The 26,088-nt window shown below is 44.1% G+C and overlaps 1 protein-coding gene across 3 annotated transcripts in view; it reads right to left on the minus strand.

Moving 5' to 3' along the window:
• Positions 1–26,088, minus strand: part of MDGA2 (MAM domain containing glycosylphosphatidylinositol anchor 2) — a 1,122,977-nt gene that overhangs the window by 589,970 nt on the left and 506,919 nt on the right. For all 3 annotated transcript variants that reach the window (XM_033952215.1, XM_033952214.1, XM_033952216.1), the window contains exon 2: positions 15,065–15,204. In XM_033952215.1, coding sequence (XP_033808106.1) covers positions 15,065–15,204 — 140 coding nt within the window. The remainder of the gene's footprint in view (positions 1–15,064; positions 15,205–26,088) is intronic.

Raw genomic sequence — 26,088 nt, forward strand, 5'->3', positions numbered from 1 at the left:
ATGATAACTGAATGATTTAAATTAGGACGGCTGTCCATGTAGTTGGACAGAACATTCTTGATCTGCACTGGCAGTTTAGGACTAATTCCAGGGTGATCAGTGACAAATGTCAGCAGTGCTGTCTATATAATGCAGCTGAAAATTGATGAGCTACAGCAAATGTTTAGGTTTCTTTAAAAAGCTTCAAGTACACGGGAATACTACTCACTCGTGGAATGTTTACTAATCCTCCAGGACGTCCAATCATTAATACTCGACAATCGATATTAGAGCCATTATCAAAGTTTATAGACTATTTTCGTTCTAATGAAGCCTTGAAGATGAAATCATATCTGAGAGATTCATCTCATTTCCTTCATATATTGCATGATGTCAACATTCCCACTGGTAATTAATTTTTGGTTGGTGATTTTAGAAGTCACTTCATTATAAGGCATGATATAAAATTAAGTAAGATTTTGAAAAATTATTTTAAGAGCTTGATATAACTGAGTGCCTAATAGGATTGTAAAATTCATTATACACACAGATACCCCAAGTACAGGCTCTTGAAGTGATTCACCAGACCCTTGAGAGTAGACCCTCCCCTCAACGGATAAATACAGCATTTTTGATTCAGATGGCTGAATGGGTCAATAAGCAGAATTATTTTGAATATCAGGGGGCCTATTATAAACAAATTCAGGGAGTAGCTATGGGGCCCCATTGCCCCCCCCTCAGTTGCGACTTTATACATGGCACGATTGCCTGCTGAAATCTAGTGTGCACAATTTGGGTAAGTAACCCCGGTATTCTACAACACTGTGCTGAAATCGTGGGAAAGCCCCTGAACTGCCCATGTCCCTCCCATGGCCACACACCCAATTTGAGTTACGAGTGAGACAATTTAGGGCAGGGGTCTCAAAGTCCCTCCTTGAGGGCCACAATTCAGTTGGGTTTTCAGGATTTCCCCATTGAATATGCATGAGATCTATGTGCATGCACTGCTTTCAATGCATATTCATTGGAGAAATCCTGAAAACCTGACTGGATTGCAGCCCTCAAGGAGGGACTTTGAGATCCCTGATTTAGGTGCACAGTGCAGATCCATGTAAGTAAAGTTATGTTATTAATAGTTTAACTGAACCCCTTTTTAAATCTTTACTGTAAAACGCTTAGAAATTTTGATTAGCGTTTCATCAAATTTTTAATAATAAACTTGAAATTTGATCCATGTGCAAATTCTAATTACTGTATTTTTCAGACCATAAGATGCACCACACCATAAGACGCACCCACCTGTAAAGGAGGAAAAACCAAAAAAAATTTGGTTCAGAATTTTTTTCTTCTTGGTTTTTCCTCCTCTACAGGTAGATACGTCTGGTGCTGAGAAGCCCACAGCCTACAGCCTGAGGCCACCCAATGCCACATGCAGTCACCCAAAGCTTGAAGCCGCCCACAACTGCCCAAAGCCATGCACAGCCCCACCCCTCCCACCCCCCGGTACCATTTTTTGTGGTGGTGGTCCAGTGCGATCTCCTGGACAGTTGCCTTTGTCTTAGAAGAGTGACGCACAATGCAGGAGCACGACTTTTGCGCTTACTACCTGATCCTGCACCGCTCTGTGATTAGCTGCAGTCAATCACAGTCAATCACAGAGTGGCGCAACCAGGCAGGAAGCACAAAGGTTAGCTTCCAGACCATCATCACCTGGCAGCCTGGCATAGGAAAGCCTAGTCGTCCAGCACAGAGGCAGCTTAAGCCGTCTTGAGGGTGGGTTAGGGACTCATGGAGAGGAGGACCCATACCCATAAGCCCCTGTAATCACTGCATTGATACTTAAACATGTGCACTCCCCTATACACACCCAAAACCCTTTTTTACTGGCATATAAGTGGCTCCTGCAGCCATAAGGGCTATTAGGGTAGTAGATATGTGGGTCTAGGGGATTCTGGAGGTGGTTGGGGGGGCTCACCATGACCTATAAGGGAGCTGTAGTGAGAAGACATGGCACCCTTTTTGTGAAGTTCACAGCAGTGCCCTGTAAGGTACCCCACTATTTAGGTGGCATGTCTGGGAGTTCAGTCCATTACTTTGCAGACCCCCTCCCACGTCCAACAGGGCTTGTTCTAGGCGTTTTTGACTTGGACGAAAAGTTGGACAAAAATGTGGTATAAAGATGGATGATTTAGCGACTTGGATGATCAGATCGGCAGGACGTATAGTTAGACGATTTTTGAAACAAAAAAGATTTTGGACGTATTTTTTGAAAATGTGTCCTAGGCTACTTTTTTACTTTGGACAACTTTCGACTTAGACGAAAATGGACTTAGACGTTCTTTTTTATTATGCCCCTCCATGGCTCTCTATGAGTGTGTAGAATCCTCTACTGTGGCTTCGTAAAGGGGGGGGGGGGGGGGGGGGGGTAAATTACGGTAGCTGCAGTATACAAGCATATTGTTATGCTATGTTATATAATAATAAAGAGAACAAGGAAGGACAAACCTTGAATACCATTCCCAATCGTTTCTCATTTGCTGCAAAGGATCAGTATTGCCTTGCAGTGAGAATTATTGCATTAGGGCCTGATTACCAACTACTCCTGCCATACGAGGAAAGCAAATGTTTGCTATAGTGCCCTCTCTATTAACCTTAGAAACATTATAACCTAGAGGGCATTAGTTGGGAAAAAAACTGTTTAGCATATAAATATCTAGTAGCAGAACAATTTATAAATCATTTACAATTCTGCTTTGCCCTGCACCAATCCTTCATTCTGCTTTTGAACTGTTATTGTAGATTTTATACACTACAACACACTATCCCCTCTTTCACTAAGGTGCGCTAACCGATTAGCGCACGCGCTAAACGCTAACACGTCTGTAGACTAACATGCACATGTTAGCGTTTAGCGTGTGCTAATCGGTTAGCGCACCTTAGTAAAACATGGCCTATATTTAGTTACTGTATTTTCCAAGTAACTAATGATATCTGCAAGCAAAAGTAAAACAGTTTGATTACCTATTCTTATCCCTTTAAATTTCAGTACATGCTTTTTATTTCTTGGCTATAGACGTACGAGTGTATGGGTTGGAATTAAGAATCAGGCCAAAATTTTGTATGTTTGATAGTAACTTGGACTCATTTACCCCGCCGCCACCCCCTTGTACAAAACCATAGAATGTTTTTTTTAGCGCCGTCCGCAGCGGTAACAGCTCTGATGCTCATATGAGTATCGGAGCTGTTACCGCCGTGGTTGGCCCTAAAAACTGCACTACTGTTTGTAAAAAAAAAAAGTGGGGGAGGAGGTCAGTGTTTGCCAGTTTCTATGCACAATACAAATTATCCTCATAATTGTCAGGGTTTTATAAAATCAAGTTGAACATCCTAATACTGTGAACAGAATATAAATGAATGGTGATGGATGGCCTGCACAGCGCCACCAGCAGCACAGACACCTGTGTAGACCCATAAGAACATAAGCAGTGCCTCCGCCGGGTCAGACCATAGGTCCATCCTGCCCGGCAGTCCGCTCCCACGGCGGCCCAAACAGGTCACGACCTGTCTGAATCACCAGAAGGGGCTCCCTTGCCACCTTGGTTTCTCATTAAAGTCCTATCTTCCCATCAAAGTCCTCACCCTCCGGTCTTGCCCATGCATGACCTGGTTGGCTTTCTATACTTATTACCTGGTTAGCTTTCTATACTTGTGTTACATCCCAGCACCTCTCTCAGTATCCCACGATCCCTTTATCCCTCAGGAATCCCTGTTTGAATCCATGTACTGTACTCTGCCTGATCACTTCCTCCGGTAGCGCATTCCAAGTGTTCACGACCCTTTGGGTGAAGAAAAACTTCCTTGCATTTGTTTTGAACCTATCTCCCTTCAGTTTCTCCGAATGCCCCCTCGTACCTGTTGTCCCCCTCAGTCTGAAGAATCTGTCCCTATCCACCCTCTCTATGCCCCTCATGATCTTGAAGGTCTCTATCATATCTCCCCTGAGCCTCCTTTTTTCCAGAGAGAAGAGCCCCAGCCTATCCAACCTCTCGGCGTATGGGCAGTGTTCCAGCCCTTTTACCAGTTTTGTTGCTCTCCTTTGGACTCTCTCAAGTACCCCAAGCCTGATATGGGGGTAGAGTACTGAAGGGAGAAGGAAAAGCTGATTGATTACTAGATAGTGCTGCACTAGCATAGCCTGGCCACACAGACGCTAGTGTGGCATTCTCTTGTGTCGCAGTGGGCATTTAGGGAAGCATAGGGCTCCTTTTACAAAGGTGCGCTAGCGTTTTTAGCCTAGGCACAGATTAGCGTGCGCTAGCCGAAAAAATACCATCTGCTTAAAAGGAGGCGGTAGCAGCTAGCGCTTGTGGCATTTTAGTGTGCGCTTAGCGCACGCTAAAACCGCTAGCGAACCTTTGTAAAAGGAGCCCATAGTGCCTGGAATCCTCCTTGCTACTGATGCCATCAGGATGTTCCAGGTTCCCACTCTCATGGAGCAATATAGTAGTGCATGGAAATCACTTAAAAAGTATGAAACTACTTGCTCTTCTCAGTGCTTTCATAATGTCATCTTATTGCATTATTAATATTCTTAATATCATCTTTGTTCACTAAGAGCTACTGGCAAGCCAGTTTGATATGTCTCTAAATTGAATGCATTCATCTATCAGGCAAAGCTATGGATTCTAATGCAAGTCTAGTCTAATACACTGTTCAGAGGCGGGCAAATAATTACTTCTGAGTTATGAATGGTGAGCCACAATACCATTACCTTTCCACTTTGATTTGCCTCAGATTTACAGACAGTGGTGTCCGTCTGTAGTGTTCACTTTCACAAATCAGAGGCAATTAATTTACCTGTAAAGCTGAAAACGACTCATGCATGATTTATTCCTTACTAGATACAGCAGAAATGCAGCATATTTCTCCGCAATTACCAGAAAGAATAATTGAAGTCAGAAAAAAAAAAAAAATAAACTGAACCAAAATGAAATAAGATGCAGCAAGACACTGAACACATTCACTAACCTGATTCTTCTGTTAGATTCCTGGTGACAAAAACATGTTGCTGCATAGCTTCTGGCAATATTTTTTAGCATATAAATAGCACAATCAGTTCATTCAATACCACTAAATTAGCTTCCATCAAAAGGTAATTGCTTACTCTTTATATCTAGTGAAATCTTCAAGAGAGAAAAAACAGTTCTGATATATACGATATATACGTACTATAACTTAAAGAGGGAATTTGGTCACTGGTTTGTATGTATATATATATATTTTTTTTTTTTTTTGGATCTGGCACTTTCTTTCTACTCCTTTGTATTTCCAGCCCAATTAAAACCAGAATAAAATAAAATACAAAGTAAAAATAAATAACAAAAATATTCTTGCCATAAAAATACACATTAAAAATCTGTTGCAATAATACAGTGTGATCACATAAAATCCAGATAAAAGATTTTTCTATGGCTGTAGTGAAAGCATCATGAACTTCAAATCTGGTCTCTATTATCAGTGGCATACCTGGAGGGTTGAGAACCCAGGGCAGAGCAACCCTTCCTCTGACTAGAGTATCCTCTCCTCCAAGCAGTGAGAAGGTGCGAGGATTGGTCACGGGTTTGTGGACTGCCTGCACATGGCCATTGGTTCTGCTGGTCCACTGTCCCAGAACAACAAGTTGATGTCACAGGGGACAGGGACAGTGGAGCCAACGGCCATGCACAGGCAGACTGAAGACGCACGACCACTCCAGTGCCCCCAAGCTCCCTGTACCCGGGGCAAACCACCCTCCGCCCCACTCTTGGTATGCCACTGTCTATATTAAACCAATTATTAACTCTTCAGTTATACCAGACCAAATCATGATTAAGGGGGTCATAATAAAAAAATCAAGATGTCCAAAAGCTGTCATAAGTGGGAAACTGAACGTCCTAATTGTTGGGATGTCCAAGTGCTGATTTTCTGGATGTCTAGTGAAGCATTTTACCTGCTGTGCATCCAGAGTTCCAGGGTGCATGTTTGGGGTAGGCTTTTGGTAGGTTAGACTTGGACTAGAGAGTGTACGGTAATCATTACTGCGGGAAATCTGTGGTTACCGTGGGAATTCTGTGATAATGGGGAATTAATAATAATAATAATTTTATTCTTATATAACAAAATGTTAGTATTACTACGGCAACAGTTGACCATTCCATGGTAGTACCGTGGGAACAGGAACTGCTGCCATGGGGTCCTAGGGCATCCTCTCCAAGCCTACTTTTTAATGTCCCCAGTGGTCTAGTGACTTCTTCGGGAGCATGAAAGAGCCCAGTATTTAGATAAACTTGTTAGATGCCCCTCATTACTCTTTCCCCTCCCCACCATCACCTGAGGAATGTGTCATTTTGGAGCACTGATCTACCAACAAAGCAGAGCACAAAGCCTACCACTGGGTAAAACCATGAAGTTAACTAATTTCAGGATCATCTGACTACCAATGTGAATGCACAGGAAGGTCAAACCAATAGTTGTAGGTTCTAGTATTACCAAGCATGGATTCAGTCAGATCCCTGGACCAAGAATGGGCCATCCTAGCAACTGCATACATGCTAAGACATCTGCCATGGCCAAACAATTCAAGCCATTTGGGCTCCTCATCAAGTTTAAATAATCATTTGAAATATATTTAAGTTATATAAATGCTGCTCATACCACAGTCTAATAATGAAATAGAACTGCTGATGCTCTGCATTTATGAAGTTCAAAACACAAAGTTATATTTATTTTAAATATATATTATTATTCGCTACATCCACCAGTTCTGCACGAGATACAGGGCTCCTTTTAAATTGCCATGCGTGCTAGACGTTGACGCCAGCATTGAGATGGCGTTAGTTCTAGCCACGTAGCGCGGGTTTAATGCACACGGCAATTCTGTGTGCGCTAAAAACGCTATTGCAGCTTAGTAAAAGAAGCCCACAATAAAAACATGCATAATAAAATCACATACATCACAACTAAGAATGAAAACAAACAAAATCCACTAATACACATGTTAAAACAAATTTGTCTTTAAGTGCTTTCTAAACTACAACATAGAGAGTGAAATGGTGACAGAATTTGTCACCATCCCCGTGGCTTACTGCGGGAAACCATCCCGTGACCTTCTTTAGTATCTATCTCAACCTCAGTCCTTCTACACCAGGGGTGTCAAAGTCCCTCTCCGAGGGCCGCAATCCAGTCGGGTTTTCAGGATTTCCCCAATGAATATGCATGAGATCTATTAGCATACAATGAAAGCAGTGCATGCAAATAGATCTCATGCATATTCATTGGGGAAATCCTGAAAACCTGACTGGATTGCGGCCCTCGAGGAGAGACTTTGACACCCCTGTTTTACACCACCATTCTTCAATGCAAGGCTTGAGGGTCAGTGGTTGTGCCCATTCAAACTCTGATCTACCCTCTTTCCTTAAAGAATGGCATGGGGATGGTTTCCCGCATTTATCTGCAGGGATGGAAAACTTCAGACAATGTTCTGACTTCTATAGGTAAAGTATTCCACAACTGAGCACCTTAAAAGGAAAACATTGAGCACCAATTAATCAAGAATTTTACAATCTTGAATGATGTTACCTCCAACAGTAACTTATTCTCGTACCACAAAGAATGTACTGAATGATATTGTTGAAACAATGAAGCCATCACAAGGGGTTCATTGTTATTCAACATTTTATAGATAAGGCACAATACCTTAAAATCAATTTGTACCTGAACTGGCAACCAGTGCAAGTCACGAAGAACAAGGGTGATATGTTCCTGCCTAGACACATTAGCAAATCACCCTGGTGCGGCATTTTGTGCAAACTGCAATGCTCTTATCGTACATTTTGGCAAATAATGCAAGTTAATTGGTATTGTCCACCCTTAATGCACTTGTTTTAGTATAGCCAGCTTAAGTAATAATGAAATGCAAACTATGCTAATGCAATGAATTAAAGCAACACATTATTAGGCAAAATGAATAAGATAGTTTGGGCTTGACCTCACAAGCTGTGCTATTCATGGAAAGACAGCACCAGCTTTCAAGCCGTCTACAAGCTGTGCTATTCATGGAAAGATAGCACCAGCTTTCAGTTGGTATTATCTCTTCTCCCCAGGATCATCAGGCCACTAACATACCCTAAGGAGACCTTAAAAAGGCCAGTGCTGAGAGACTTGCTCCCTTCCCCCAATCCTCTTATCCAATCCCTCATCCCTCTACAATGTTCACTCCCCTGACCAATCCTAACCCCAAATCAAATGTACCCACTTTCTTGATCTAATGTTCAATCCCTCCAATGCAATAACCTACTTGACCCCTGGCATGAGTCCCCCCACCACTCAGCCCCCACCCCTCAGCAACTACTGAGGGTATCCGTGGTAACTAATGAAGAAGAGACAGGTGCAAGGGGAGGTGAGGGGACTCACGTTGAAGGGTTTTGGTTTGAAGAATTGATGGAGGGGTTGTAGACCAGTGACGTAGCCAGGCAGCCAATTTTGGGCAGGTCTGAGCCCAAAGTGGGTGGGCAAATCTCTCTCTTTCCCTTCCATCCCACTCCACCAACCCAAGCAGCAGATTCTCTCTCTCCCTCCTTTCCCACTCCCAACCCATATAGCAGGCTCTCTCCTTCCCTTCCCACTCCCTAAGCCTGTGCAGTAGATTTTCTCTCTCCCTCCCTTCCCACTCTCCAGCCTGTGCACCATTTCTTTAGGTCATCGGCAACAGTTCCTACATGCTGCTGGCGGCTGACCCAGAAGTCTTCCCTCTGACACAAAATGCAAATGCATCAGAGGGAAGGCTTTCGGGTCAGCAGTCGGCAGTGTGTAAAAACTGCTGCCAGTGGCCTGTAGCTGTAGGCTTTTTAAAAAGCACCCTAGAAGTAGAGTTACTAGATTTTCCGTTTGGAAAATTTGGACCCCTAGAACCACCCCCAGGCCCGCCCACCCTGTTCCACCTTTCCCCGCCCTATCATGTCCTAGTTCCAACCCCAATCCCACCTGCCCTCATTGGGCAGGTCATCCGCGCATGCAAAGATGTGACATGATGATGTCATGTGTATGTACACATGTGTGTGACATCACTGCGTGGCATCCACACATATGTGAACGCCCTCCTGCCTGACGTGATGTAGAAGAAAGCTTTTCAAAACCTGGACAATGTGCTGGGATTTGAAAAGCCATCCGGACCCCCGGACATGTCCTCAAAAGAAGGACATGTCTGGGGAAATCCGGATGTCTAGTAACCAAATTAGTGGCCCAGTGCTCCTTGGAAGGAAAGATAATGCCAGCTCAAAGTTGACTTTATTTTACTACTAACAGTACAGTTTGTGAGGTTTCCCATAAGCTGAGTTATTTCATTTTGCATAATAATGAGCTGTGTTGTATGTACAACATTGGGAGAAATTCAGCATAATAAATGCATGAATTTATCCCTGTTGTTCCTAAATTTTTTCTATGTGCTTTGTACTCATCTCCTATGCAGCCCTGTCTGTCACTGGTACTCAGCCAACGAGAGCAGATTGCCTGGAGTTAATGCCTAAAGTTGGTTCCCAGTTTGTTTGTTTTTAAGCAACCCCAGAGCAAGTGGACGTGTCTGATGCACAATGTTGACATCATTGTAACATGATCAATATGCACTAAAAATTGGTAGGAACCTGTGCCTGTGGCTCAGTAGTTAAAGTCACTTCTTCTATCTTTCACAGGTCATGGGTTCTAATCCCCCTCCCTGGTACCTTAACAGTTTCTTTTTGGTCTCATAAGAGAGTATGGGTTGTGGACTTTGCAATTTACATTTGCACTCTGTCGTTTCTAGGATGCAAAGGAAAACTTATTTTTTCCCTGAGGTGGCAATGACCTCCTGAGGTATCATCTCACAGTGCAGGAACCCCTACCTATAAGAAATCTCCTGTGGCTCAGTAGGTATAAGCACTTCTTCCATCTTCCCAAGGTGGTGGGTTCAAATCTCTAGTATGATCAGGAACCCCACCACATATTATTTTTTAGTGACATTCTGCCATCTATGTGCATATTGATGATGTCACAGTGATGCCAAGATTGTGTATCATTCACGTCCATTTGCTCTGAACCACAGCCTTTGTGAGTAGGGATTATCTTCTTATTTTCTTAGCCTTTTGGGAATGAGGCTTAGTATGCTCGTATATATTTCATGTGCTTTGCTTGAGTAATGTATTATTAAACATCTTTTTCTATTATAGAGGAGTCTTCTTTACCCCCACTCCCAAAAGTAGATTTAGTATGTGCTTTGCTTAAGTAATTCATTATTAAACATCTTTTGACCTTAATATCAAATTGGAGTCCTCTATACCCCACAAAATAGAAGCCCTATTCATCTATATGTGGACGCCTCAAGCATGCCTAGGTGACGCCTAAGTCGCATCCACCTAATTTAAGCCTATCTAGTGCCCAACTCATGCTCAAAAGTAAACTTGCTTTTGCAAGCAATCCTCTTTACACACACAAAAAAGATTTAGCATGCAATATATATATATATTTTTTTGTTGTTGTTGTTTTCATGTACTTTCAGCAACAAAGATACCAAAAGAGGAATTGGACAAGTGTTGAAGGTACATGTTTGATATTTATCCTAGAGAAATGACTGCTTGTAAATCAAGAGGGTAAGCTTGGCTTTGGAATTAACATGCAGTTTATTATCTGAGTCTGTATGGTGCAGTGGTTAGAGCTACACCCTTAGCACCCTGATGTTGTTGGTTCAAATTTTCCACTACTCTTTGTGACTCTGAGCAACTGAACAGAAGAGAAATATGATAAAGGCACCAAATATAAATACCGCATATGATATAAGAGGTATATAAATAATTAAAAGATAAATAAGTAAAATATGATATTGGTGTTAGCATTTTACTGCTTATAATTTTAATGTAAAATACAACAACATAAAATCGCCATTCTAATGACATCATAACACTAATACACAATACCATTATAGACGTTATTAGGACATCTATGTAAATCCTAAAAGACAATTCTGCAAACAAAGGACATCTAACAATATAGACGTGCTTAGATTTGCTCAGCGCTGCTGAGCGCAATTCTCTATAGTGTGTCTATGCATTATAGAATCGCGCTCAGCATTCTGCTCCTGGATGTCTAAAAGACACCTGAATTTTAGACATCCTTTATAGAATCTGCCCCTTAGTGCACACTAACCCCCAATTTTATAAAAACACACAAGAGGTTTTCAGTGCTGGCTGGCACACTGAATGCTCTGCACTCTTCCGACGGTCATAGAGTTCCTATTGTGGAAACTGTAAATAGATAAACACTAGCTTATGCTCTTAATTAATAATTGTTTATTAATAGATTGATTTATGAGAACATACATTACATTACATTAGTGATTTCTATTCCGCCAATACCTTGCGGTTCAAGGCGGATTACATAAGAGTTGTCAGGAGGTTACAAGAATTGTAACATAACATAAGAGTTGTCGTAAGAGTTACATAAGAATTACATAAGAGTTGTCAAGACCTTAAGGTGATACATGTTGGGTAATTAGAAGCATATTAGATTTGTTATGGGTATAGAGTGGGTAGGTGGGGTTTGGGTAGGAACTGGTCGTGTTAAATAGGTTTCATGTATTTTTTGAAGAGTAGGGTTTTAGTTTCTTTCTTGAAGGTTTTGTAGTCTGTGGTCGAGGACAGCAGATTGGTGATTTGTCTGTCCATTTTGGCTGCTTTGGTGGCTATTAGGCTGTTATATAGTTTTCTTCGTTTGACATTTTTGGATGGTGGGTGTGTGAATAGTGAGTGGGTTCTCCTGTGCCTGGTTGAGGTGGATTGAGTTAGTCGGTTGTTCCAGTAGGTTGGGCTTTCTCCATTAATAGCCTTGAATAGTAAGCAGTAAAATTTGAAGTGTACTCTTGCTTGTATTGGGAGCCAGTGTGAGTCATGGTATGCTTCTGTGATGTGGTCATATTTTTTCAATGAGTAGATGAGTCTTAGGGCCGTATTTTGTATTGTTTTAATTGCTTTATTATGGTCGCTGGGCAGGGGATGTATAGTATGTTGCAGTAGTCTATTAGTCCAAGGATAAGAGATTGTACCAAAAGTTGGAATTGTTTCCTGTCAAATAATTTTTGTATTTGTCTTAGGTTTCTCATAGTCACGAATGATGCTTTTATTACTTTGTTAATTTGTGATTGCATGGTACAGCCTCTGTCAATCAGTACTTCCAGAAGTTTTAGTGTGGGTTGAATGGGGTATGAGATCAAGTTTATTACTAGATTTGTTAAGGTTGGAGTTTTGCTGTTTTCTAGGAGGATGAAGTTTGTTTTGTCAGAGTTAAGTTTTAGTTTGTGCTCTATCATCCATGTTGCTACCGTTTCGAGTGTTCTGTGTATTGTGCCTGTCATGGTGGGTTCTGGGTGGTCGAAGGGGAGGAGAATAGTGATGTCATCTGCATAGCTGTATGAGGTTATGCCATGTTTGTCTAGGTAGGAGCTGAGAGGTTATGTATATATTGAATAGTGTGGGAGATAGGGGTGATCCCTGGGGAACTCTTCAGGGGTTGAACCATGGTTCTGATTTTTCTTGTTTTATTTTAACCCTGTAGGTTCTGGATTGTAGGAAACCTTTAAACCATGAGAGTACCTTGCCTGAGATTCCTATGGAGTCTAGTGTTTGTAGGAGGATGTCATGGTCTACCAGGTCGAAGGCTGCAGAGAGGTCTAGTTATATGAGCAGGATTTCCTTGCCTGTACAGAGGTGTTGTCTGGCAGTGTCCATTAGTGTTCCAAGGGTCTCAGTGCTGTAGTTGGCTCTGAAGCCAGACTGTGTGGGGTGGAGTAGGTTATGATTTTCTAGGTATGAGGTTAAGGTTTTGGCTACAAGGCCTTCCATCAGCTTAACGTACAGTGGGATTGAGGCTAAGGGTCTGTAGTTGGATGGTTGGTCTGTTGCTCCTTTGGGGTCTTTTAGCATCGGAGTTATAATGATTTTGCTGAGTTCTTGTGTGTGTCTTAAAGGCAGGCATGGTATGATCCTGAGTGGATTTTTTTTACTCCGTCAAAAATTACAAAGACACTTGATGAAGTTACAGGGAAATACTTTTAAAACCAATAGGAGGAAATATTTTTTCACTCAGAGAATAGTTAAGCTCTGGAATGCATTGCCAGAGGTTGTGGTAAGAGTGGATAGCATAGCTGTTTTTAAGAAAGGTTTGGACAATCTCCTGGAGGAAAAGTCCATGGTCTGTTATTGAGAAAGACATGGGGGAAGCCACTGTTTGCCCTGGTTTGGTAGCACTGAATGCTGCCACTCCTTGGGTTTTGGCCAGGTACTAGGGACCTGGATTGGCCACCAAGAGAACAGGCTACTGGGCTTGATGGACCATTGGTCTGACCCAGTAAGTCTATTCTTATGTTCTTATATGATCTGGACAAAAGCCTGCCCCTTATATAGGTAATGTGACATTTTAGAAGACAAAAAAACCCACATACAGGTAAATGCGTAAAATATGAATGCCTTACTATATTGTCCTTTCCTGAAGGCCTCAGGGTCAAGTAACATATATCCTGTCATTCATATTAAAGACATGAGGCAATATACATCTGGGAAAGAGATTAATGAGGGCTTCAAAGTTCTAATAACTGAACTTAGCCTATATTCCTAAGGTAGAATTTTTCTAGTTCTATATTATGAGCGTTGGAGCAGTGCAGAACATTCAGTATGCTGGACGGCATTAAAAACCTCTTGTGTGGTTTTGTAAAAAGTGTGTGTGTATTGGGGTAAATCAGTTAGCACCCCTTGATGAATTCCCCCTTCAATGTTTAAACAATTGCGTACTTTTTTTAAAATTATGTAAGGGGTCTTGTTTTTTTTCCAGGCACCCTGTATAAATAGTTAAACTTCTGTAGGTCCTCACAAAGCTTTTAGCTCACACAATGTTATCATTTGATCAAACATACAAAATATGTCTTCCAGGAATAAAGGAGATCAGAAGCAGAGGACATTTCAGAAGGGCGGGGAGGGGAAGGGGTCAGAAGGAGAGGACTTTCTGAGAGGGGGGAAGGAGATTAGAAGGAGAAGTTCCAGGGGAGGGGGATATTTTTTTGGGGGGGTATGTGAGGGATCAGTGGGTTACATGGGTTCTTCAAAAAATTGTGTTTGCCAAACTAGATTCCTCATGGATTATTTAAACTGGACAAAACTAAAGGGCCAGATTTCCAAACGACGCCATAATTGGCGACTGCTTACAAAAGTGCCACTAATCATGTCAATCATGCACCATTTGGAGAATCAGCACCATTTGGAGAATCACAACTATGTGAAAGGCCTACATTTCCGGTGCCTTCCTATGACGAGAATTGCATCTCCAGAGGTGCCTAATGGCGCCTAAGGTCACTTCCGATGTTAACCATGATTACAGCAGCCTTAGGCGCCGCAAGGTTTATGTTTATTTTAAGATTTGATATACCACTCCTTCATTTTATTGACATAAGTGGTTTACAATGTATCAAACTAAAATGAAATTAGGTACTTGAGAAAAACTACCCTATTTGTCCCGAAGGCTCCTTCTTAGTTGGGACAATTGCAACATTTTAATTGTTTTTTAATCCGCACAGCCAATTACTGCACCGACTGAACCAATTAAAACAATGAAGTTAGGTGGCGGTAGGGCGCCTACTGCTTCCTAACTTACAGCGCCGTTATTAGAATTGGGGCCAAACTGTCTATATCCAAATACATTCTGATACTATATTTCATTCAGACTGGGTCTTCTATTATTGTGCGTAAGTTCTGAGGAACTTTCTGTAGTAACATTCTTGTTGTCATAGGCATTTTTTAAAAATCAATGTTGAGCTGTGTTCTTGAAGCAGATGGTACTAAACGCTGTGTCAATCAATTGTTAATAAAGAGTTATTGAACAATTTGTATGAGAATAGCTTTTTGTAACAATTTGCATAGCTGTATAAGATTATGTATTATGAGTGTGCAATGATTTTGTATATTGTGGTGCAAATGTTTTTTTTTGTTTTTTTTCTTTCTTTTCCCTGCTAGAATTTTACAGGTTCCAAACTCACCTGTGGCCGTGGATGGCCAGTTACTAGACAAGTCAGCTCCAGGGTCTCCCCCTCCCGAATGGTGTATACTCGCTCCGAGTAACGTTCCTCTTCAATATTACAGGCCAGGCCTGAATGTACAATCCTCACCGTGGGTGGAGCTGCCAAAAATCAATAACAAGGAAACAGAAAGATAAGGAAAAGTGTTTTCCTGCTATTTTGTCTCTAAAAAGCAGACCTGTTATGCAGATGTAAAGACTAAGCTGTTCATTAAGAGTTTTTGATTCAGTTCTTTTATTTTATTCTCTGACAGTGAAATCCGAAGCAACATTTGTAAAGTGCGGTACTGACCAGACACTGAAATAATTTTCAAGAGGAAAAGCTAGAGAAAAAGTGTCTAAACATGTCAAATGGACTAGCAATACAGAAGGCAGTTTTGAAGTCTTTAACTAAGGTACTCGTACACTGGCCTAGAACACACAAATAAAAAAATTGCCCATCAAATAGTATGTAGGGATCTTTACAATGCCACACTTTGGTAGGTTAAAAGATACCCCTATATTTTAGGTGTGATCACTTACATCAGCCACAGAGCTGGTATAAATGTTCGCATCTAGGCTGTGAAAGAATGCACACAAAGTATACCATGATACGCAGTAGAGAATGACACGGTGAAAAAATTGGTCCCCGTCACCGCCCCGTCCCCGTCTCACCATCCCCGTCACCGCCCCGTCCCCGTCTCACCATCCCTGTCACCGCCCCGTCCCCGTCTCACCATCCTCTTCACCACCCTGTCACCGCCACTGCCATCCCATTCACCGCCCCGTCACCGTCACTGCTGCATACATAAAAGCCTCAAACGGGTACGATTTTATATACTTTTCTAATATCTCCCCTATGTATCTGCCATTGCCCCCCCCTGTGTCCATATTCCATCCACATGGCATGTCCCCTTTTTGTCTCTGTCCCTATGCCCCAATGCACATAATTTTCCCTCTTTCTGTTACCTTCCTGTGTCCAGATTTCCCCTATCTTCCACTTCCATACCAGTGTGTCTCTTCTTTTCAACCCCATCTAGCTTTTTTCCCTCTTTCTTCCCCCCCCTGCTTCTAGCATCTGGCTCACCTGCCTGTCCTTCCCTTTCTTTCCTGCTGTGGGTTTTTCTTTCCGTTTTCATCACCTTGGCCCAGAATCCTTTTCCCTTTCACTCCCTCCTTACAGTCTGAGCCGGGAACACTAGCGATCGCACGGTCCTCGCAGCCCCCACCAGCCTGCCCAATCGATCCTAGTGTTTAGCCAGCTCTCTCCCTTCTCCTCACCTTAATTTGCAGGCTTTCTTTTTCAGCGACCTGCACGCTTTCCCAAAGAGCCGCACACGCGCGGCTGCTCAGTGTTCAATCTTCTGCTCTGCTGCAACTTCCTGTTTCCGGTTGCGTCAGAGCAGAAGATCGAAACTGAGCAGCAGCGGGTGCGCGGCTCTCTGATAGCGTGCGGGTCGCCGAAAAAGAAAATCTACAAACTAAGGTGAGGAGAAGGGAGAGAGCTGGCTAAACACTAGAATCGATTGGGCAGGCAGGTGTGAGCTGCGGGGACCGCGCGATCCTTCATGCCTCACTGCGGGGACAAGACCCATTCACCGCCCCGCGGGCGGTGAATGGCCTTGTCCCCGTCGCCGCAGCGACTGCTAGTTTTCTTCCCCGTTTTCGGCGGTGACCCGCGGCTAAAATGTGGTGGCCGCGGGTAAACCGCCACCGTGTCATTCTCTAATACGCAGCACATAAATGCATGTCTCACTTACGTTCTGCCCAAACTCTACCCATGTGGATGCCCACCTGCCATCTAATATTAGCACATACGTACAGAATACCATGTATCCAGAGAATGTAGCCATTTACATGTGTCCACACGTGCATATATGTGTCCACACACACAGGGCAGGATTAACCAATAGGCCAAGTAGGCACATGCCTAGGGCCCAAAATGGTCAGGGGGGCCCGATGAAGGAGGACATCAACATTGTTTTTTACAAACGGCGATGGGCCCCTCCAGCATCGATCGGCAATGTGGGCCAACGCGCCCCCCCCCCCCCATCGACGGAAAGTAAGATAAGCAAGCAACGCAAGTAAGAAAGACAATGGGAACTGTAATTGGGCAAGCAGCTTCCTCTTTCCATCTGGGTGCATGGTGGGGTGGGGCGGGGCAGGTGGCCCAGTGTACTTGTGTGCCTAGGGGCCCTCGACAAATTAATCCTGCCCTGCACACATATACATACACAATTCACTTTATAGAATTAACCGTTTAACACCACTTCAGTAGGGGATAAATGCATTGTGCTGTGCTATCTGCAATAGAGAATGACACGGTGACGGTTTACCCGCGGCCACCGCATTTAAGCCGCGGGTCACCGCCGAAAACGGGGAAGAAAACTAGCAGTCGCTGCGGTGACGGGGACAAGGCCATTCACCGACCGCGGAAACGGTGAACAGGTTTGTCCCCGCGGGCCAATGTACCCCCTTCTAGGAACCGCTATTTACCTGTGTTTCACCGCTCCTCGCTCGTCTGGCCAGCAGGCCTGCCTCCGTCCAAATGAGGCGGGCCCGCCCCTCCCCTCCCCTGCCTCCCAATGGCCTCCCCTAAGATCGCCGGCAGGAGGGTACCCAACCCCTCCTGCTGGACCCCCCCCCAACGAACCCTCCCACCCCGGAACCCCCTTAGTCTTACTTTCCAAGTTGGACCGGACAGCTCCTCGCTCGTCTGGCCAGCAGGCCTGCCTCCGTCCAAATGAGGCGGGCCCGCCCCTCCCCTCCCCTGCCTCCCAATGGCTTCCCCTAAGATCGCCGGCAGGAGGGTACCCAACCCCTCCTGCTGGACACCCCCTCAACGAACCCTCCCACCCCGGAACCCCCTTAGTCTTACTTTTCAAGTTGGACCGGACAGCTCCTCGCTCGTCTGGCCAGCAGGCCTGCCTCCGTCCAAATGAGGCGGGCCCGCCCCTCCCCTCCCCTGCCTAACCCACAGGATCCTAGGGCCTGATTGGCCCAAGCACCTAAGGCCCCTCCTATAGCGGGAGTGGCTTTAGGTGCCTAGACCAATCAGGCCCTAGGATCCTGTGGGTTGGGCAGGGTAGGGGCGGGCCCGCCTCATTTGGACGGAGGCAGGCCTGCTGGCCAGACGAGCGAGGAGCTGTCCGGTCCAACTTGAAAAGTAAGACTATGGGGGTTCCGGGGTGGGAGGGTTCGTTGGGGGGGGGGGTCCAGCAGGAGGGGTTGGGTACCCTCCTGCCGGCGATCTTAGGGGAGGCCATTGGGAGGCAGGGGAGGGGAGGGGAGGGGCGGGCCCGCCTCATTTGGACGGAGGCAGGCCTGCTGGCCAGACGAGCGAGGAGCTGTCCGGTCCAACTTGAAAAGTTCCGGGGTGGGAGGGTTCGTTGGGGGGGGTCCAGCAGGAGGGGTTGGGTACCCTCCTGCCGGCGATCTTAGGGGAGGCCATTGGGAGGACCGGCAGGAGGGGTTGGGTACCCTTCTGCTGCGATTGTCGGGAGGGCCGTTGGGGGGGTCTACAGGAGGGCTTGGGTGCCCTCCTGCCGTGATCGCTGGGGGGAGGGGAGACTTGCAGCCGTAGCCGCGGTCACTATGCTAATCACGGCAGCATTTAAAGTACATGTCGTGTTTGTTTTTGCATTGCTAGCCCCAGGGGTGGTGGAAGATTAGTGATTGAAAAACTGTATGAAAAATAACTATTTTAAATTTAGTGATCAAAATGTGTCAGTTTTGAGAATTTTTATTAATTAATTTTTTTCTCTGCGTGTTTTGTTTTTGTATAGTTATTAACTAATATTTAACTAAGTTTTAAAGTTTTAAAGAATGTTTCCTTTATACGTAAATAAAGAAAAGTGAATGGGATTGCAGTGGCGGTGACGGGGCGGTGAATGGGGTGGCAGTGGCGGTGACGGGGCGGTGAAGAGGATGGTGAGACGGGGACGGGGCGGTGACGGGGTTGGTGAGACGGGGACGGGGCGGTGACGGGGATGGTGAGACGGGGACGGGGCGGTGACGGGGACCAATTTTTTCATCGTGTCATTCTCTAATCTGCAATGCATCCCCTAATTCTATATATAGTGTTGAAAATTGCAAATGCAAATTGGCTACTCTATGAATTTATGCACACATCTTTCTAATCAGTATTCTAAGATACATTTGTAAATTTTTGCATGCATATTAAAAAAAGGGGAGTAGCCATGGGAGGGGCATGGGTAGATCAGAGGCATTTTTAGAATTTGTACGCACTGTTATAGAATATGGTAGAGCCGTGCCTGATTTAGGCATGAAGACATTTCACCAGGTTTCAGTCGGTATAAATCCTTGTACCCAAAATTGGATGAAGATCTCGGTGCTAAGCTCTAGTTTATAAACAGCAATTAAATTTGAGCACCATTTCTAAAATAGAGCTTAGGCCCTGAATCTATAAAGAGGCGCCGAGGAATGTGGCGCTTATCACTCTTCATGTCACTCTTCAGTTAGGTGTTGTTTATAGCACCACACCTAGCACCAGTAGGCATTAAAAACTTAGGCATCCCTTATTTAGCTAGGGTTTTCTTGGCCCATACACTGGCACATTCAAGATCTGCCCCTAATCACACCCATTTTCTAGTAGGTGCCTTGGTAGGGTTACCAGATTTCAGGAAGTAAAAATCTGGACATGTGGCCCCGCCCCCAGCAACATCCCATTCTGCCCCAGCCCCGCCCTTCCCCATTCTTCCTCAGCCCTGCACCAACACAAGCTTCTTAAGCGCATGGCTGTGTCTGGGAGGGCCTCTGAGGATGCGCATATGTGACACGTGCGTGTAATGTTCTCCAACTCAAGCTGAGTTTCGTAAAAGTCCCATCGTCACAGAGGATTAAATTGTTCTTTTCCTGCTGAGTGGCTTATCAAAATTCTATATATCTTCCCAGCTGTTACTCTCAGCCGTGGAAGATATAGATATATAGAATTTAATCCTCCCTGACAATGGAACTTTTATAAAACTCAGCTTGAGTTGAAGGAGAAGAAACAATTTGAGGACAATACAGACGGATGAATGGACAATGTTAGGATTGATTTTATTTCACAAATGCGTTTTGGGACACTGAGCACAATTCACTGCCAAGGACTTGGTCACGCAGTTTGTGGACCCGAGGAATATTAATGATTAGGCTGGAACAACAGTGCAGTATCGATAGGAGCCCTCACTGATTCAGATAAGTGCCCACTTTGTATACCATCAGAAACCTTAGCATGCACTCATGAGAGAAATAGATTTCTAAATAGGATTCATAGATAGGTAGGTTGGTAATAAGGGAACAAGTGAGTGCTGTGATGGTTCTCCTTAAACTCATGGTCTAATTATCTGCGGATATGACCTTGATGTTGGTGTACTAAGCACTTCACTTATTTGTGTATTAAAATAAATAAAACACACACAGATGAAAATATATATATTTATGATATAAGTTTTGAGGATTAGTAGAGCATTGGTTTTTTGACATAGTTTATACTAGCATTCTACATACATAATATAATATCGTGCTTATAGACCATGTAACAGAAGTTCAATGCAGTTAACAAAAAATTAATAATAAAATAACATAAAAGACACCTAGAGATATTTGTCCAAATACTTTGAGATAAGATAGGTTTTCAACAGGATTCTAAAGTGTTTGTAGGAACAAGCTCTACGTTCTTATGGAATAGGTTCACTAGCTTCCAAAAATAGGTGTCTAGGTGGGGGATTCATCATGGTGAGGTAAAGATCCAACCTTCAATGCATCTTGATGTTCCGTGGGATTCAGTAACCTGTAGTATCCCAGCACCACAAGTTGCTGAATCTCTTCTTACAGCAACCTTGCAAGCAACATTATTCCCATGGTCTAGCAGCATCGGGCCGCACAAAGTTGTGGCCTGATGCTTCAGGGCTACAACTGAGTTCCACCCCCAGACCCAACCCTCCTAGTGGTAGTCACATAAGACTGGCACAACGGGTACCATTTTTATATTGGCACTGGAGTTGCCAGGAGCGATCAGGCATCGCTCTTGGACCTCCTAGACCTCCAATGATTTTGCAGGTTGCCACTAGAGGAGTTGGAGAGGGGGCTGGGGGGACCAGGAGGGGCCGTACATTGGGATGGAGGGGCCTGGGTCCAAGGGGGTGCTCATGGCTGCAGCCCTGGAGCACCGAGCCTCAGCAAGTCATATTAGGGGATTTCCATAGTAATGAAATTCAAAACATGCATTTGCATATTTTGCATCTCATTACTAAGTAACGTGTGATGACTTAATATTTCCGAGGGCTGTTTAAGTCATAGTACAGCAACTTAAGGGCTTAATGTTGCTTAATGAATGTCCCCCTAAATTTTGGTGGCTTCTTAAAGAATTGCAAAACCTTACTGCATTAATAAATAGGGCCCTGTAAGCCCTGTTTATTAAAGGGTGATAAAAATGTGCTCTTATCACAATTTATCTGCAAAATTTAAAGTGTTGTAAGTACAGTGTTATGCACTAACTGTTGGGGACATACCTAGCGTGTCGTCTGCAATTTTACTGCAACAACCATCCATAAGAACATAAGAATTGCCGCTACTGGGTCAGACCAGTGGTCCATCATGCCCAGCAGTCCGCTCACGCGGCGGCCCTTAGGTCAAAGACAAGTGCCCTAACTGAGACTAGCCTTACCTGCGTACGTTCTGGTTCAGCAGGAACTTGTCTAACTTTATCTTGAATCCTTGGAGAGTGTTTTTCCCTATAACAGCCTCTGGGAGAGCATTCCAGAGAGCATTTTTACCACTCTCTGGGTGAAGAAGAACTTCCTTACATTTGTACAGAATCTATCCCCTTTTAACTTTAGAGAGTGCCCTCTCGTTCTCTCTACCTCGGAGGGGGGTGAACAACCTGTCTTTATCTACTAAGTCTATTCCCTTCATTATCTTGAATGTTTTGATCATGTCCCCTCTCAATCTCCTCTTTTCAAGGGAGAAGAGGCCCAGTTTTTCTAATCTCTCACTGTATGGCAACTCCTCCAGCCCCTTAACCATTTTAATCTCTCTTCTCTGGACCCTTTAGAGTAGTACAATGTCCTTCTTCATGTACGGCGACTAGTGCTGGACGCCGTATTCCACGTGGGGGCGAACCATGGCCCAGTACAGCAGCATGATAATCTTCTCTGATCTGTTTGTGATCCCCTTCTTAATCATTCCTAGCATCTGTTCGCCCTTTTTGCCACAGCTGCGCATTGTGCGGATGGCTTCATTGACTTGTCGACCATTACTCCCAAGTCTCTTTCCTGGGTGGTCTCTCCGAGTACCGCACCAGTCATCCTGTATTCATTTATAAGATTTGTGTTACCGACATGCATCACCTTACACTTGTCCACATTAAACCTCATTTGCCATCCAATAATAAGATAACCTTAGAAGTTATATCATGAGACTACCGCTAAGGACTGACTGAGGTCATTGTGAAGCCGGGATGTGGATCACGTCTACCTGACCCCTAGACATCACCATCATCCACCTTGGTAGGTGCTAGGGAGATAACATAGTAACATATTAGATGATGGCAGATAAAGACACGAATGGTCCATCCAGTCTGCCCAATCTGATTCAATTTAAATTTTTTTCTACTTCTCAGCTATTTCTGGGCAAGAATCCAAAGCTCTGCCCAGTACTGTGCTTAGGTTCAAGTGGAAGTAGATTTCTTTGGATGTCACTGCAACTCTTCAGCACATGTAATATATACCCCAACTCTTCAGCACATGTATTATATACTTCAACTGTAGCACGATTTTTAGTACCAGCTGCAGCGGTAACAGCTCCGATACTCTTAGGAATTCTATGAACGTCGGAGTATTACTGCCATGGCCAGCGCTAAAAACCGCGCTATGGTTTTGTAAAAGGGGGGATAGTGTCCTGGCACCAGACCGACTTGCAAACATGTATGCTGTGGGGTAATTTTGTAAAACACTTTTCCTGCACATAAAACAGCCTTTTCATAGGAAAAAGCCTTAGAAAAATTATCCCTTTTAGGTGTTAATAAAAAGTGTAGCATGCCTTTCAAGTCTAAATCCATCACAGATTTTACTTCCTCTTCACTCGTTTCCCTCACCTTGAAACAGTATTTAACTCCATTCTCTTCGAGATGCTGTACAATTCAATTACAATATGAAAAATCAATATTCTATTTGACCAAATTAATTCAGTTAAAAGAACAGTTGAGCGAACACCAGGAGGTAAAAAAACAACAACCTTTAAACAGATCAGACGCAAACAAATCCATGTTCAGACACATGCATTAACAAGAAAAAGAAATCTACTCAATTATGCCCATCTTTATTTTAATCTCTGTTCTGTGGCATTCAGAGGTAAGTAAAAAAAAATTGGTCTAGGAATGCATCTGTTTGGCACATAATCAAATAAGACATGAGTTAGTTTCTGTACATTATTTAGCACCATTAAAAAAAAAGTCATAGGTTGAATCTTGGTGCTACCTTCACTCTAAGTTTGGGTGTCTTCCGCCTACAGTCCTGCCAGCAGGTGGTGCTGTTCACTATCATATTTTCAATACTGAAAGACAGGCAAGTTCTGCAGGACTCCAGGGAACTTGCTTGTCTCTAGCCATTGAGAATACAACATTGAAACTTCATCCCCACTGGCAGCAATGCAGTTGCAGGACTCCTGCTCAGCTTAGAGGGAACAGTACATAGCATACCTCTCATGCAGGTTTTCCCTGCGTGCTAAGGCCATTTTTACCACAGCCCATAAAATGACCAATTTTCCATTTTTCAACTTAATGGCCATGAGATAATTTTACCATTAGTGCACGGCCGTTACCAAAAATTAGCATGCAAACCCTTACCAACACCTATTTTGTAGGCAGAATGGGCTCACATACTAATCCTGCACTAATCAGTTACTCCCCCTTAGGCCGGTTTATGGACGTTTTTCTCTTTCGATTATGATGAGCCCCTTAGCACATTACATTACCAAACACTAACCCCCCCCCTCTTTTACAAAACCATAGCACAGTTTTTAGTGCTGGCTGCAGCGGCAACAGCTCTGATGCTCATAGGAACTCTATGAGCATCAGAGCTGTTACCGCCACGACTGGCCTAAAAACCACATTAAGGTTTTGTAAAAGGGGGGGGGGGGGTAGTGTTTGGTAATGTAATGTGCTCATCATAATTGAAAGAGAAAAACATCCAAAAACCGGCCTAAGTCGGCACTTGGATGACCATAAGTCAAAAAAGTTCAAGTGCCAATACTAAAACCGGGTTTTGGACGTATTTAAAAATGACCTAGGCCTTCATAGTGCCGCTAAACGGGGCATTTCAGGAGAAGTATTGAGGGTGGGAGTTGGGCGGGACATGGGCTGGTTTAGACTTAGTCGTACATCAAGTATAACTAAATGTTATACAGCCCAGGATCGACGGTACTTGGATGTTGTGACTTAGACCATGTAAAACCTGGTCTAAGTCACAAAAACCCACCTAGTCACCAGAAAAGCATGGCAAACACATAAAACACACTACCCCCACACACTACCCCAGTGATCACCGATCCCCCCCACCCCATAAGAATAATAATCAAACCTTTAAAATTCAGCCTCCAAACCATCATCACCTGGCAGCCTGGCATAGGAAAGCCTAGTCGTCCAACACAGAGGCAGCTTAAGCCGTCTTGGGGGTGGGTTAGGGACTCATGGAGAGGAAGACACATGCCCATAAGCCCCTGTAATCAATGCATTGATAATGAAACGTGCACTCCCCTATACACCCCCAAAACCCTTTTTTACTGGCATATAAGTGGCTCCTGCAGCCATAAGGGCTATTAGGGTGGTAGATAAGTGGGTCTAGGGGATTCTGGAGGTGGTTTGGGGGGCTCACCGTGACCTATAAGGGAGCTGTAGTGAGGAGAAGCCATGGCACCCTTTTTGTGAAGTTCACAGCGGTGCCCTGTAAGGTACCCCACTATTTAGGTGCCATGTCTGGGTGTTCAGTCCATCACTTTGCAGACCCCTCCCACGTCCAACAGGGCTTGTTCTAGGCGTTTTTGACTTGGACAAAAAGTTGGACGAAAATGTTGTATAAAGATGGACGATTTAGTGACTTGGACGATCAGATCTGTAGAATGTATACTTAAATGATTTTCAAAACAAAAAAGATTTTGGACGTATTTTTCGAAAATGTGTCCTGGGCTGTTTTTTACTTTGGACGACTTGCAACTTAGACGAAAATGGACTTAGATGTCCCTTTTGATTATGCCCCTCCACTTCATTAGTGCAGAAATGTTCACTCTGCACCTTCCAGATAGGCCCTTTCTCAAAAAAATTTTTAAAATATTTGTAGCTCACTGTGTGTGTATGCACACTTGGAACATAGGATGCCTCAGCCTGAACCATGGTAAGCCTTTTAAACTGTGATAAGTTTGTGCTACTGCTTACTAAAGCTTAATAAAAGGAGCCTTTAGAATTTTACCGTCAAGAACTTTCTCATTCAATCTTGGGATGCCCTGGGAAGGGGCCTCAGATTCCGATTGGCCAGATCCCCTAGGCCCCTCCTATGGCGGGGCCTTAAGCGCCTGGGCCAATCAGGGGGGTGGGGGTCCGGGTGGGGGTGTCTGCAGGAGGGACAGGGAATCCCTCCTGCCGGCAAAATTATGAGAGGAGGGGAGGAGGGACTGGTCTCTCTCCTGCCGCGATCATTTGGGGGGGGGGAAGGTGGAGGGTCATGGCAGGTGTCGGATGGAAAGATTGGGCAGCTTTCCTGCTGCAATCGTTTGTGGGTGGACGGTTCCACGATTCTCTAACCAGTGCTTATACGCAGATGCCAATTTTAGGCGAAGGACTGGTCCCCCCTATGCTTAAAGGGTCTTATTTTGGGCGTTTGGAACTTGGGCAATTTTTGTGGAGGGAATAGAGCTTAAAGGTAGACGTAGTGGCAGTCTGGGCAATTAAACGCCTGAACATACAGATAGGCCACTCAAAAAAACCCACATTTTGGATGTTTTCGAGAATGG

This window comes from Geotrypetes seraphini, chromosome 7 (assembly GCF_902459505.1).
Source record: "Geotrypetes seraphini chromosome 7, aGeoSer1.1, whole genome shotgun sequence".
NCBI lineage: Eukaryota > Metazoa > Chordata > Amphibia > Gymnophiona > Dermophiidae > Geotrypetes > Geotrypetes seraphini.